This window comes from Eucyclogobius newberryi, unplaced genomic scaffold, assembly GCF_026437365.1.
Source record: "Eucyclogobius newberryi isolate DKJ021-1_F unplaced genomic scaffold, fEucNew1.0.hap1 SCAF_7, whole genome shotgun sequence".
Classification (NCBI taxonomy): Eukaryota; Metazoa; Chordata; class Actinopteri; order Gobiiformes; family Gobiidae; genus Eucyclogobius; species Eucyclogobius newberryi.
The window spans coordinates 24,791,740-24,808,203 of record NW_027316389.1 but is presented as its reverse complement, the minus strand read 5'-3'; the positions used below and the strand labels follow the sequence as shown (position 1 = coordinate 24,808,203).

Sequence of the window (16,464 nt, the reverse complement as noted above, 5' to 3'; positions counted from 1 at the left end):
GGACCCACTCTTCAGGCAGATGAGGGACCGTCAGGCAGATGAGGGACCGTCAGGCAGATGAGGGACCATCTGAGTCGACCTGGACCCACTCTTCAGGCAGATGAGGGACCGTCAGGCAGATGAGGGACCGTCAGGCAGATGAGGGACCATCTGAGTCGACCTGGACCCACTCTTCAGGCAGATGAGGGACCGTCCACACGGGGCAGGGACCACTTCACCAGGAGAGGGGCATCTGGGTCCACAGGTCCTCAGGAGTGAGAGAAAGAAAAAGAAGGCGGTGAACAGTTTGCAAGTGGAATTAAAAATTAAATATTGTTTGATAGAATAAGTAGTCAGAAGAAGAGGATAGTGCTCAAGCTGCCATACTTCCCCCAGCACAGTTACTCCTAGGGCAGCGTAGCTAAAGCTGTGGGTTTATATTTCTGTTCCTAACTGGCCTGACCAGAAGCGATTTCAAAGAGGAACGTTTTAAGCCTGGACTTAAATGAAGAGACTGTGTCAGCATATTTAACATGGACAGGAGCTGATTCCATAACACAGGAGCTTGGTAGCTAAACGCTCTACCTCCTACAGTACTTTTAGTGACTCTTGGGACCACCAGAAGGCCAGCATTCTGAGAGCGAAGAGCTCTGTTTGGATGATATGGTTCTATAGCATCTTTGAGGTAGGATGGGGCCATGTCATTTATGGCTTTGTAGGTCAGGAGTAGAATTTTAAATTTGATTCTAAACTCAACAGGGAGCCAGTGAAGAGACTCCAGCACTGGCGTAATGTGCTCTCTTCTTTTTGTTCCTGTTAGTAATCTTGCTGCTGCATTTTGAACCAGCTGAAAGCTTTTTATGGAGCTTTTAGGACACGCTGCAAGCAGGAGTTACAGTAGTCTAATCTAGTCGTTACAAATGCATGGATAAGTTTTTCGGCATCACTTTTAGGCAGGATTCTTCTGATTTTGGCGATGTTGCGCAAATGGAAATAGGCTGTTTCACAAGCTTGATTTATATGAGCTTTAAATGAGAGCTCCGAGTCAAATAAGACTCCAAGGTTTCTTACAGTAGAACTGGAGGCTACACTGACATTGTCCAGTGTGACTATCTGCTCAGATAGAGAGTCTCATAGATGCTTAGGGCCAAGCACAATGACCTCGGTTTTTTCAGGGTTAAGAAGCAGGTAGTTTAGTGTCATCCAGGTTTTTATCTCCTTCACACAAGCACTAAGTCTGTCTACTTGATCGCTCTGATCAGGTTTCATTGATAAATACAGCTGAGTGTCGTCTGCATAGCAGTGGAAGTTAATGTCATGCTTTCTGATAATGTTGCCTAATGGCAGCATATAAAGAGTAAACAGAATTGGACCGAGTACCGAACCCTGTGGCACACCGTAAATTACTTTAGAGCTTGGTGAGGAGCTCTGGTTTACATTAACAAATTGGTACCTATCAGATAAATAGGATTTAAACCAGCTGAGGGCTGTTCCTCCAACACCTACATCACATTCTAACCTCTGCAGTAGAATGTTGTGGTCAATGGTGTCAAACGCTGCGCTGAGGTCCAACAGAACCAGGATTGAGACCAGTCCATCGTCAGCGGCTAATATCAAATCGTTTGCGACTTTATCTAGTGCAGTTTCAGTGCTGTGGTGGGCTCTGAACCCTGACTGGAAAACTTCGAATAAGTTATTGTCCTGCAGGTGGCGACAAAGCTGTTTTACTACAACTTTTTAATTAGTGTTAGCATCAGCATTAGCGGCAGGTCTCTGTTGCTAGGTCTGTAGAATAAAGTCTAAAGAATAAAGTCTAAGAGAATGCAGTATCGGGGCAATCGCGATCAAAACACGGTCACTCTGGAAGGCGGTCGTGCAGGTGGTGAGAGCCATCATCGCCGCTACCGCGGCTTTAATTTTCCATTTGTTTTAGTCTTTAGTCTCAACATGAACAACATTGCAAACTTTTTGAAAAGTTTGAACAGTGTGTTTGACAGTGAGCTCCTGTGCCCCTCTGCGGAAGGAGTGTGATTTTAGTCTACACATTGCATCGCACAACACAACACAGTAACAAATATTCTCAATTTAGGAGAGACACTGCATATGCAATCACTTCATTATGACCACAAACGTCATGTTAGTAGATCATGCATCTATAAAGACCAATTATAAAAGCTGTGGGATATGTGTTTAAGGCTGTATATGTGAAATATTGGACATTCTGGGTGGATCAGTGGACCTATCACCACAGTGAGTGGGAGAGGAACAGGAAATAAATGACAATTTAAGCAGCCCCAATTGGCTGGTGCTTGACGGCGTGTTTAATCAATTGTGCAGCTCCTCACTGGGCATGCTCCATCTGATCAGAAGGGAACATCTCGTGTGAACAACAGGCAGTTGGGGCGTTTTTGGAAACCTGCCGCTTTCTCATTCCACATTTTGTTTAAAACACCCACGTTTGTTTGTTTTTTCCTTGTGCATACTGTAGGCATACTGTTGTCCTTTATGCACATCATGGGTGAAAGGCGGTCCTCGGAAATCTGAGTGAAAGCGACACAAAGACCTGAGGCGCGTCGTGCGGCAGCTGCTCGGGGAGAGAGAGGCGATCGCAGCCCGGAGCCGCTCGGAGCTGTCGCTGTCCTCAGCACCACCGCATTCACCTTGCTCTGAAAGTCACAAAGCCGTTCGCGGAGCTCGGATCAATTCACGCAGCCTTGGGTCACCGAGGAGCTGGATTAATTCTACATATGAGGGACAATTGGCCAGTGTTTGTCCCTTTTTTCCCTCGACATCTTGGATTCAGCGATGATGTGACGTCCATTTCTCAATGTGATGCCATTGGCTGTATTCATTTTTGGGAGTTTTAAATTGTGCAGCAGTGTGCCCAGAGAGGCGCGGTGAATGGCAGGTGTTTAAAAGGGAATGTAGCAGCGACCGTTTGTTTCACAGTTGGAGCACACGACAGGTAGCGCGCCCTGTTTCTTATGTAATACTTTCCCCGGTTCCCTGCTGTGGTCCTGCCCGTACTCTGATATGAAGAAAACTTATGATAGGAGACATGCCTAGGGGACGCGATGGGCCTGAGCGACGACAAGGATCGCATTGTGATTAACGTGGGAGGGATCAGACACCAGACATACCGCAGCACGTTGCTCACACTGCCTGGCACCCGGTTGTCCTGGCTTGCCGAACCTGACGCTCCCAATCACTTTGACTATGATGCCAAGATCGAGGAGTTCTTCTTTGACCGCCACCCGGGCGTGTTTGCGCACATCCTCAACTACTACAGGACAGGTAAACTGCATTGCCCCGCGGATGTGTGCGGGCCCCTGTACGAGGAGGAGCTGGCCTTCTGGGGCATTGATGAGACGGACGTGGAGCCGTGCTGCTGGATGACCTACAGGCAGCACCGGGAAGCAGAGGAGGCCCTTGATAGTTTCGGCGGGGGAGGACTGTTGGACCTGGCGAGTGACGACCCGGAGCCGGAGGCAGATCACACCGAGGACGATGATGAGATGACAAGGAGGCTGGCGCAGGGGGACCACACGGACGTCCGGACTGGGGGCCTGTGGAGCAGGTGGCAAAAACGGGTGTGGGCTCTGTTTGAGGATCCTTACTCCTCTAAATATGCAAGGGTAAGTTTCAGCACTGTAAACAACCGCATGAGGCCAACACGTTTGTTTGTGTGGGTGTGATTTATAGGTTGCCATACTTGGTGCTAAGTCCTCCCTGTAGAGACGTTAGAATATATTTGGCTTTTGGTTGTGAACATAGGTTTGGATCACTGATGACATAGTCCATCTTGTGTGCAGTGGCAATTGAACATTTAAAAGCATTACTTTCAGCTGTTTCTACTGTGTGCAGACAAGCAATCACAACACAATGGAAGCAATCTTAATCAATGAAAGAGAATTGGGTTTATTTCTTATCTGGCTTTAGGCATGTGAAGCACCAGTTAGTTTTGTTAGACTATTTGAATTATAGTTAATTCGATCCGTTTCCATCACAAGCACTACAACGCATTACTCCTAAATCACTTTCATTTTCTGTTGCTGCTTTTAAACGGTGCATTAAGTTGTAAATGTGTCTGCTTCCTTTGTTTGGGAAGACAAGGATTGATGAATGTGGGGGGTTTCCATGACCTTGAAACTGCTCTCTCCAGGGTCTCCAGTCCACTGCATGGACCATTGTAGACACTACAGAAAGGAAAGTGATAGGGGGGGTGGGTGAGGGGGAGGCGGGGAAATGGAGATGGACTCAACAAATACCTCATCTGTCTAAATAATTCCAAATCAAATCACCATTCTCCATCGTTGCCCCATAATCTCACAAGATAGGAGCCACAGGTTTTTGTATTGATGTTTGTAGGGCAGTGGAGGGTTTAGTTAAATGGGGCGTACAAAAGGAATGGCAGGTTTTGGCACTTTACCGTTGAAGCTAAGCAGGTACTTGTAAGTGTATATTTGTGTAGTGGTTTCCTCTTGGGTCTTGTTGTGGAAAGTTTCCACTTCTATGCACTCCATAATTAATCCGACCAATATCGTTCACAAGGCTCACTGTGCTCCATGCTTAACTAATGCAGCCTTTCCAATGTTTGAAATTACAGATGTTACAAATGTTGTTGTTAAATGTTTCAAGTTTAACGGAACAATAAAACTATGACAAGGACAAGAGTGACACTGCTCCTCTAAGACTGGCATGAAGATTAATTAGACGTGAGCCTTAGAGTTAATTACCGGCTCTATTCATGGTGGATACATCAGTGGAAAAACCCGTGTCATTGCATATCACTCTGCAGGCTATGCCAGCAACAGTCAGAATTAGCCAATGAGAAGCCTCACATTATGCGCCTGTCACCCTCCCCTTCAGGCTACACTGTTCCTAACAGTCACAAAGACGCATCATTTAAGCCTCGGTTCAAGATTCCAGTTTTACAATTTCTGAGAAAGGACAGCAGGAGACTGGGGAGTCATTTAAATCACATATTTCTTAATGTTATAGGGTCACAACTGCAATCATCTGCCTCCAAGAGTGCAGTCATTTTCATATGTATTTGCTGTCAGACTTTTTTCTAGCCTTTATTATTTATCAATACGCTTGGGTGAATTAATACGAATTTTTGAATCTTTGGCATCATGCAACTTTATTTGAATTATAGTTATACATTACATTTCAATCAATCTTTGTCATAATGGCCTAGTTATGCACTGTTTTAGCAGCACAGGTTGGTTGCCAAAACAATTACATTATATAATACCAAAATAACACAGAAGGAATGACATAATACTGCAGTCATTCCGTGTGAGTTTTTCTGTTGCGATCAAAGAATAGCAATTGACTTTTGTCAAAATGTAGTAGGCCTTGTTACTGCGATTTAAAATGTAGTAAATGTAGTATCAAGATGCAGCAGGCCCTTGGTACAGCAATATCAAAATACTGTTGGCCCAGCTGTATTTGTTTCAACCTTAAGTATTAAGTATAGTTAAGTTATATGCCTGGATGTCTCAAAACCTTCATAATTTATCTGTAGGCCCTTGTTATGCATTATGAAAATGCGGTAAGCCCTTGTAACAGCAATGTCAAAATGCAAATAGCAAGATGAAAAACCCTGTTTATTATCATGGGCTGTGTACCAGTGGACCAGTGGACAAACCAGAGTGGGAAGCAGATTTCTAAGTCCTTTGGGATTTCCTCAACACAAAACGATGAATTGTCAGTGATGATATTTTATTAGCCTGTTTTCCATCTTACAACAGACACAGACCTGTGGATGTCTCATTTCTCTGAGGAGAGGTCTCCCTTGCCCGGACATGCCTGTACCTCCAGCTCCCACCTCCACGTTGCCTCTCATTAGTGCCTCTAGCTACTCAACAAGAAGCACTGTGCAGCATCACTTAGCCCATAAAGCTATCTTCATGCATGAGCACACTGCTATTGATCCAACTTTTATGATTCATAGGATGATTAAGTTGTGCTGTGCTCTGTCTGTCTATTTCTCTATCTACCATTATGTGCTACTGACCCATTGAAGGACCATTGTTTTTCAATTAGTATAAAATGAAAACTATGGCTTAATCCATCATGTGAAACTACTATGATCATAGTACAATCAATGACTGTGATAGCATGCTGGATCTGTTACATGTTGCACACAACAGTAGCATAATGTGATGAAATAGGATAATATAATCAATACATTCTGAGGGCTATAGTTGTAGGTGAACTATAGGTTTCAGAGCGATGGAGCTTGATTCGATTCCCAGGAGCTGATCATCCGGACACTGTGACCTTGTACAGGAAAGACCTGTTGTAGTGATCATGCTGAAGAAGGGAAGAGCCCAGGCTAATTTTAGTCATTGGGGTGGATCAAACGTTCAATCTGGTGCATGGAGCTCACCCTTGGACATGCCATGACCTTACCATAGAGTCAAGGGAAGTAAAAGTCTGCATTGATTGGCTTTTTACAATTACACATTTATATTGAGGGGGGTGTCTTTAAGCCGCTGTCTCTGTCTCATATGATGTATCCAATGGCTTCTGTGTGTGTTTCCCCCCCTTTATTTTAATTATTTAAGTCTTTATTTAGACAGCTTAGCCCCTTGAGACAGACTTAATGTCTCATATTCAAGAGGGGACAGTCGACCGACCATAAAACAGTTACATACACATTAAACAGTCACATTTAATTTGCAATATATATATAAATGCACTGGAAGCAGGACCAGGTCTTTATAGATGTAATTTCTCATCCACGGTCTAACATTTTTCTGAAAGTTATATTGTGAACCTGAGAAGGCCAAAACTCTATGGTAGAATTGATTGCCTGTGTCAACATTCAAATGTGTATGCAAAATGTATATTTCATATCTCATATTGTGTTTGTCCTAAAACAAAAAACAAAATCGGAGTTTACCATAGCCAATTAATAGTTATTAGTTAGGTAATTAATAGGTTATTACAAGTCCCTTACAGTTTTAGTGGTCTAATCTACTGTTGCTATAAAATGTTCTGTGCCTACACTTGAAGATTGATCTAAGCTCCTGTTTTTTTTTTTACATCACAACAAGACACTTTCTCAGACAAATACTAAATAGCACTGTTCCTACAACTTCCTTGCTAAAAATACTGTAATTACATTCTGTGTGCTTGTTCTTGTTCTCCTCCCTGCCCTCCCTTTCCCCTTTTGTCTCTCTCCTTTTGTTCTCCACCCTGTTATTTCCGGCTCAGTGGATCGCACTTGCCTCGCTTTTCTTCATCCTGGTCTCCATCACCACCTTCTGCCTGGAGACCCATGAGGCCTTCAACCCCATCGTCAACCGCACATACCTGGAGCAGGTGGACAACATGACAGTGGAGCGCATCTACCAAGAAACCGAGACCGCCGCTTACCTCACCTATATCGAAGGCGTGTGCGTGATTTGGTTCACCTTTGAATTTCTCATGCGAATAACTTTCTGCCCCAATAAACTCGACTTCATAAGAAATGCACTCAACATCATCGACTTTGTGGCCATCCTTCCTTTCTATCTGGAGGTGGGGCTAAGCGGGCTCTCCTCAAAAGCAGCTAAGGATGTGCTCGGTTTCCTTAGAGTGGTGCGCTTTGTCCGAATCCTCCGTATCTTCAAGCTGACACGGCACTTTGTAGGTCTTCGAGTTTTGGGACACACGTTACGAGCCAGTACCAATGAGTTTCTGCTTCTCATCATCTTCTTGGCCCTCGGAGTACTCATATTTGCCACTATGATTTATTACGCCGAACGTATCGGAGCCAATCCCAACGACCCAAGAGCCAGCGAACACACACACTTCAAGAACATCCCCATCGGATTCTGGTGGGCTGTGGTGACCATGACGACCCTCGGTTACGGAGACATGTATCCTCAGACGACTTCGGGGATGCTGGTTGGAGCCCTGTGTGCCCTGGCTGGTGTGCTGACCATCGCGATGCCTGTCCCTGTGATTGTCAACAACTTTGGAATGTATTACTCCCTGGCCATGGCGAAACAGAAACTACCAAAGAAAAACAAGAGGCACATACCACGACCACCACATCTCGGCTCTCCCAACTACTGCAAGACTAGCATCAGCTCGCCACATCCCAGCCCTGTAGTCGTCCATGAGGATGTATTCGAGATCAAATTTCAAGGTAAGACCAATTTTGGGGAAATCTGTTAACGGTCTAGATAAAATCAAATATTAACCACCCAGAAAAGAAAAGCTGAAAGGACAGAAGGAGTTGGACAGAAGGAGTTGGAAAGAAGGAGTTGGAAAGAAGGAGTTGGAAAGAAGGAGTTGGGTGGAGAGTCACACTTTCAATTGACAATGTATTTAATTTTGTTCTTGGTTTATATTATTACAAGACCAATGGTTTTTGCTGGCACTGGCAGCAATCAATAAAATTAGTGGTATATTACATATTTAAGTGGGGAAAAGACAAAGGAGGCCCGCCTAGACAATGAGCTATCGCACTATTGATTTTGTATTTTTTAACACTTTCATTCAATCCTCTCCTCTGAACTGCGATCAGGTAGCGTGATGTTGATAATGGAATCACTTCATTTGCACCGTATCTTTTGTACAATTATAGGAAAATATCAGTAGAAAATTATACTCCTCAGAGCTTAAAGTGTTGATTGTACTTACTGTATATGATTTCAATATCATAAGATACTAGTTAAGGAGTAAATAAAATGATCACATTTATATAGCGCTTTTCTACCGTCATGGCATTCAAAGCGCTTTAACATCAAGGAACCAGTCACCCATTCACACACATTCACACTCCAGTTATTCGCAGACACTGGAGTTTTTCAAAGTGTTGCAGAATGTTTAGATCCCCACTTACCAAAGGGTTGGTAGTTAGATTCCTGCTCACACCTGTGCAGCTTGTTATCATAAATATCGTAATATAATATAAAATATTGTAAATTATAATTTCAAATGTGGTAAAATACTATACCTTTTGTAATCCAAACCCTGAATCTACGGTCAGATCTATTTAGTACACAAAAGTTTACATACACACGTCTTGATTAGCTCCTTCCATGTTGTAAGTACAGATTTCACCCAGAGACTCTCAACTTCTTCCAACAGATTTGTATCCACACATTGGATTTCTTGAAGAAAATGCATGACATTGGGAATGGAAATGTCTGGTTTGGTCAAATACAATAGAACATCATCTGCATAGCAGGCACTTTTATGTTCCATCCCATCAACACAGAGAATTGTTTTTGATTATTCAAATTGGGCCAATAGTTCCAAATACTAAATTCCTCATCTACAGTGCTTCCGGGAAGTACAGCCTTCTTCCAAAATAAATTAAATTAATTTATTAATTGCCTCAAAATTCTACAAACAGTAGAACGACAATGACAAGGTGAAAGAAGGTTTCACAGCTTTGGCTCAATACTTTGGTGAAGCACCTTTGGCACTAATTACAGCCTCAAGTCATGTTGAGTATAATGCTAGTTTATGGGCAGTTTCTCCCATTCTTCTTTGCAGAACCTCTCAACCCCATTAAGTTTGGAAGGTGAGCATCGGTTCACAGCCTTTTTCAGATCTCTCTGGAGATTTTCATTTGGATTCAAGTGTGGCCTCTGGGCCACTCAAGGACAGTCACAGAGTTGTGCTGTATCCACTTCTTTGTTATCCTGATTGTGTGCTTAGGGTCTTTCTCTTGTTGGAAGATGAACCTTGACCCCAGTGTGATGTCCAGAGCCTCTGGAGCAGATTTTCATCAATGATGTCTCTGTACACTGCTGCATTCATCTTTCCATTTATCCTAACTAGTCTTCTAGTTCCTGTCGATGAAAAATATCCCACAGCATGATGCTGCCTCCACCATGCTTCACTGTAAGGATGGTAATGTCCAGGTGATGAGCGGTTTCCTCCGGACATGACGTTTGCTATTCAAGCCAAATAATTAAATCTTTGTTTCATCTGACCAGATTTTTGTTTTCCATGACTTCCATCTGGCCACTCTACCATCCAGGCCAGGGGGGCCAGCTCTAGGAAGAGTCTTTACGGATGATGGAGGCCACCATGCTCATAGGAACCTTCAATGCAGAATTCTTTCTGTGCCCTTCTCCATCTGTGCCTTGATGCAAACCTGGTGTACAGACAAATGCTTTGTGCTCTGACATGCAGTATTTACTGTGGGACCTTATATAGACAAGTGTGTGCTTTTACAAATCAATAACATTAACAATGAATTTACCACAAGTGGACTCCAATCAGGTTTTAGAAGAATCTCAAGGATCAGTGGAAAAACTATGTATCTGAGCTCAATTCTGAATGTCATGGCAAACGCTGTGAATACTTATGTACAGGTACTTTTTGATTTTTAACATTTCTTCCAAGTTGTCATTATGGAGTATTGTTTGTAGGATTTTGAGGCAAATAAGGAATTTAATCAATTTTGGAATAAGGCAACATAACAAAATGAGTGAAGCGCTGTGAATATTTCCCGGATGCACCGTATGTATATAAAGATAAGTCAGAATTTGTATATTTTGATTTTGTATGCATTTACTGTGAATGAATGCACAGCAGTAGCTATTGACATTCTTGCAGAAGACAGTGATATTTCTGAATGAGTTATTCCTGTCTGCAAATGTAAAAATAGTCAATTTTAAAAGCTTTTGAGAAACTTCTTAATGTTTGATCTGTTTTATTACTAGACTCAAAGCTAAACGGCGAGGCAGCTAACGCAGCTCTGGCGAATGAAGACTGCCCTCACATCGACCAGGCAAATTCTCCTGAAGAAATCTTCAGCCCCAGTGAAAGAGAGCGTCCCTGTTTCCTCGTCACCACTGCAGATCGCCCCAACCACACGGGGGGCAGAGTGCGCAGGGGTACGTACAGCAACAGCCAATCATAGGCCGCTGTAAGACACTGACACCTGACAGGCTAGACAGGCTACTTTTACTCACTTTACTGACTACATTCAAACGAATTAAAGCGAAACACTATAGGTTAAAATATTGGTGTATTTAATACATATTTTTAAACATTCTATTTTGATAAATTTGTATGTTAGCCTGCATAATTAAAATTAGAACATTTTGACATTTTGCATTAAGGTAATTTTCTTCAGCCTATATATATTTCCAGAATACATGACACAAACATTGAGTTGATCATTAAATTGATCAATACGTCTATTAACACTAGCACTGACACATTTTATCCAAAGACCAAAAGGTAGTAGATTTTAAAACAAACCATTTTAAAAACAGCATACTAAAAAATACATATTTTATATGATTTTAGAATTGTGCATTATGATCCAGCAAATTCATCAAGGCAAATTGTGGGTCTTTTACTTTGTAAAAGTAATGATCCAGACAGTACAGGGTAACAGGAGTAAACTTAATTTATTAAGATACCAATTTAGGATTCAATTATATTAAAATAATTTCCTGTAGTGTTGCGCTTTAAAAACTGAAATAAAAAAATAAATAAAAAAACTTCACACAGCTGCTGATTGTAAATACTCCACCAAGGCCAAGCACAATCACTACAAAGGTCCACATTGACACAATCTATTTTTTGATACCATGCACAATGTAAACACCTATTTATTTAACAGTAAGAAAGCTATTTTCAAGTTTTTTAAAGAAGAAATAGAGAATGTGTTGTCTTACATGCCTAAGAGTATTATGTGCTATGCGTGTAACTTGTGAACTTGTATGTGTAAGTGTTTTATTAATAACATTAACCATCTGAAATTTTGGGAGTACATTGACCATAACGGTGCATGAAATGTCTTGCTAAAGGGTGCTATGAGTATGGTGAAGGAGCACAACACAAATATACAATGCCAATATTTTATAGAAAACAATTATATGACAATTAAAAGATGAATTTTAGACTTTTTAGAAGAGTTGTGTAGAAGATTTAATTATAGTTTTCTAAAAAGTCACTCAGAATGTCCTAGGTGAACACATGCAGCCAGCACAACCTAATAGACTCATTATTATGTTTATTATTGTTCATTTAAAATATGTTGCATGTAAATGTTTTTGTATTTCTTAGCTCTAATTTGTCAGTTTTGAACATCCATGACTGATTGGCTAAGTCTTTATACCTGAATTCCTCAAGACATTCCAAAATAGACCAATTATGTAACTGTCTATTATTAAATTATTTATTTTAATACTGTCTTTAAAACATCCCCCCCTCAGGCTGATGTGATTCTAATTTTACTCCGCAATAGCTAGGACAGTTTTTGTGTTAAAAAATGTTGTGAATGATGCAGATTGCAATCAAAATCTAAAACTGTGGCCGAGTACACATTCCCTGCCTCTGGTGCCTACTTTTTCAAGTTTTTATAGTGTTTTACTCCAAACCATTCCAGTACCACCCTCTGCATGCTGTACTCCTGATGCATGGAGGATATTAACTGTCTCAAGTTTGTGTTGACCTGTTTCTTGGGAGACAAAAACAAGAAAGCAACAGGTGGAGTATTTCTTAGTGAGGAATGCCAAAACTCATGTGTCATGATTCAGTGCTGCAGTGTACTCAGATGTACTCAGAACGTTCTCTGTTTTTCAACTGAAGGTTATGAAAAGCCTTGGAGCCTTAACAGCATGTCTGGCATGAGCGGGGATGCCTCTGGAGTGTCCTCAGTGTCCGCCCTGCCCTGCAGCCCACCATGTCTAATGCAGCACTCACATTCTCCCATCCCATCCATTATGTAGCATGGTTGAGTAGCAGACACAATGCCATTGGAAGGCTTGTTCACACCTTCTATCTTTCCTGTCAAATTTTGATTTTACACTTTTTTTTGCTCCTGGTTTTTCATTCAACTCTATTTTTCTGAAAAAGAAAACTGGATCTTGTCTGTGCTAATCCTTCCCAAGGGTCCACCTTGGGTGTGTCATCCTAGTCTTTAAACATCGGCACAGCCACTCTGCATGGGTCACCTCTGCTGACAAAGCACTCTTCTATATCTACCACAGACTCAACCGCTCTTCCTATGCTGACGTCATTGCCTGTTGCTCTGTTGCTTTTGATCTCATGTATCTTCTGCTAATGACTTTATTTCATCTGCTTTTACTACTTTGTAAAATATTTTATTCATACAATGTAAACAATACATGGCTTAAGCATATCCAAACGGTACCAATGCCAGCTGTTAAGGGAACTCCTCTCAAGTGCTTTGTATGTTGCAAAGTAGAGACGTTATGATCTTAAGTGCAGACTTTGTTGTTTTGAAACACTGTCACAATGTCCAATGCAATATGGAGATTATGGCAATTCACATGAAACTAGTGATGATGCATCAAATGTCAGAAGAACTAAAATTGTTCATTTGCATGAACTGCATGAAATATTTTGTTCAAATCAAAGCTAACTGTATCACAGTAACTTGTAAAGAACTATTTTCTTTCAAAAGCCTGATAGCTTTGTCATTTTATGCATTTTGAGACAGCTTTACAAGAGTCATAGCAACAATTTTTATGTAGCCACCATTCCTTGCCTTTCCCCAGAATCATAGATTTATTTTCTTGACTTTATTTGATTGGGGTTTCCAGCCAAAACAGATTGACTTGAACAGCCAGCCAGTTATAAAGTCAGCTTATGCTGTTGTGAGCACACCTTTTATATCCACACATTAGAGGTAGTTTACCGTATGGGCAGGCTGCTGCTCTGCCTAGATTAAAGGACTTATGAAGTATGAAACAGCTGTGCCTTCATACCTGGTGAGGCAAAGTGCATTTAAAATTATTTTTAAAAATGCTCCTAGTGTAGCATCAGTACACTTTACCAGGCTCATAACAGTGTAATGAACGCTTTGTTTTCAAGGTGCACCTTTGGCACCAGTGTTGTATCTATAGCCACATGATAGAACTCTAATGCTTAGTATGGCTGCACCACAGAGATTTAATGATGTATTATTATATAATTATACTTATACTGGTTCCCATAAAGATATTTTGTATGATGAGCACAACATATTAACCGAGGTGATCAATAGCCAAGGTTAGAGCATAAAAGTTTGATGAGATCCAGTCAGCCACAATCACAATGACAAATGCAGTGTGTTTGTCTATTGGTTTAAGCATCAGTGCTGTTACTGTTACTACTGATACTGTCCCTTATAATATGCACAAAGGTTTCAGGGCACTTTAAGAAATCCTATGTTGAAAAGAGATTAATTAAGTATAGCAACTCACTAGTTTTGTTTTTATCCTGACTGAGCATAGTTTTACATATCTAGTCTCAAGTACTTTGTGGTAATTAATGGACATAAAACATGTGGATTGAAAAAAAAAAATATATATATATATATATATATATATTTATGTTGATGACATGCAGACTACGTGAAAAAAAGAAAAATAAATAACACATCAGCAAGAACATGTTAATATGGGTATGGGAACTACTTGGGGAAAGGTAAATGCATGTATTTTACATTTATGCAACAGAAAAGTATTAAAATAAAATATGTAAATAAAAAGTCCTTGCATGAAATAAATTTTATACACAATGATTGTTTAGACTCCGTTTTTATTCTACAACACAGCATACACGTTTTGTTTTGTTTTCTTACCAGCATTTGACTAATGTTTTTACCTGCTGTTTGACCTGATGTTTCCTGTGTTGGGGTAAAAATGAAACAGAGGAGAATATCCCAGGTGACTGTGGGAGCATGATGCAAAGTAGATTAACGCATGACAATGACTGAACATCAACCTGTAAAACGCAGCATGATTTGGGCATGATTATTAACAGACTTCAATTCAACCTAAATTAACTTTGTCTGGTGTCTTGGCTAAAGCATGGGAAGTACATGGTAAATTTAGCATTTACCATGAAGACGGAGCACATTTTCTTTACTGTCAAAGCAAATATCATACCGCTGCCAGCGCCTCAGGAGGTAGCCATCATCCCATTTTCCCACCATTCCAACATAATTTGTGTAATAATTTATTTTATTATTTTTATATGTTTATAGAGACGCAGCGACAACACCGGAGCAGACAACCAACAGAATCAGTTTGTGTTATGAACCATGGTGTACCAACCACTATATGTATAACCCATAAAGGCCCATCTTCCACCTGATAGCGCTGTAGCATTGTTCTGTGTATGACTTAGCATTTTTAAATGGGTGTGACAGTGACAACCTGTACATCACAAACTCAGCATAGATGTAGCAGAGTTTTGTTGTCAAGCCTTCTGTAGCTCAGTATCTGTGATGGTTACTGTGTTGTATTTTGTGTGCCTATTTTTGGTGTGTGCCAGTGCTGTAAATATGCTTTGTGTGCTCAAGTTGTGTGTACTAATGTTTTGAGTGATCATCAGATATTTGTGTGCTTTTTGTTAAACAAAACAAAATGTTGCTCCGATTTAACTAACCTACCAGGCAAAAACCTGACATTTGTCATGTTCACCAAATGACACAGATGAAAACCAACTTGCACTGTTATGGTCACATCTTTGTATACAATGTTGATACACCTTTGCACTACTTTGCACCAATGGACTTTTAAACATTCCTTTGGCATGTTTCAGATGAGGGTGCGATAACACGAATGGCTCATGTTTGAACAGCTAGACTTAAAAAGCATCACTCTTTGTGCTTGTATTAGATGGCGCATTAAAGGGGCATCTTTTTAAGTGATTATTAATATTCAATGTTCTTTGAATGTTGAAATATCTAATAATACTGCTATGACATTATTACTTAGAAATAGTTTCAATTGACAATCATTTAGAAATTACATTTGTTTGTTTACAGAAAATTGGTATTTTAGTATGTAATACTAGGATTTGCCAAAACTCCACACTTCATACTTGAAAAGTGCCTATGTTCAATTATTATTACTAACAGATTATGGTCAAATTTTTTATTTTAAAATTGCTATTATTTTTACCCATCAAAAACTCTGTTCTGGACTGGACAGCACAGGTCAAAACGATCAGCAGTGAATAGTCATCTAGATTACAAGGCCGATCCTTAGACGAAATTGGTAGAAAATGGTGTGGAAAAAGTCAAAAGGGACCACCTTTTTGTAACAACTGCAAACTCACTGCCAAAGCTGTAAAACTGTTCAGGTACAACAAGTGTGAGCACAAACCGACATCACCACAAGACACAGGTGTGGATATTATAGGATTCAATAATGCAACAAAGAGGCAACTAAAGTGTGCTGTTTAGTGATACTTCAGATTGTGGTGGACACTGTGCATTTTGTGGTTAGTCATCCTAAAAAGGTGTTCAGTGATCGTTCTGATTGGTTTGTTGTTAGGGGATTTTTTTGTGATAAATACAGTTCAGAATGTACAATAAAATAGTGATCAAATAAAAGAAAAAACAGAAATATTCTTTTTCAGTGAGTCTTTTTTTATTTTTATTTTTTTACATTTTATATTGTTTTAATCACAATGGTGCATAAATCCAATGAGATTTATGTTTCTATTATTAAATTGCATTGCCTTTAAAATAGTTTAATATGCATATTAAAACAA

The 16,464-nt window shown here is 40.4% G+C and overlaps 1 protein-coding gene across 2 annotated transcripts; it reads left to right on the top strand.

Moving 5' to 3' along the window:
* The first annotated feature begins 2,246 nt into the window (after positions 1-2,246).
* On the top strand, positions 2,247-16,312 carry kcnc1b (potassium voltage-gated channel, Shaw-related subfamily, member 1b). 2 transcript variants are annotated; one of them, XM_072435649.1, is made up of 4 exons: positions 2,247-3,614; positions 7,207-8,125; positions 10,662-10,835; positions 14,948-16,312. In XM_072435649.1, exons 1-4 carry the CDS (start codon positions 3,054-3,056, stop codon positions 15,055-15,057), a joined length of 1,764 nt encoding a protein of 587 aa, XP_072291750.1. In that variant the 5' UTR covers positions 2,247-3,053; the 3' UTR covers positions 15,058-16,312. The 2 variants fall into 2 exon arrangements, with proteins under 2 accessions (XP_072291750.1, XP_072291749.1); XM_072435648.1 differs by lacking the exon at positions 14,948-16,312 and adding an exon at positions 12,544-14,140.
* The last annotated feature ends 152 nt before the right edge of the window (positions 16,313-16,464 follow it).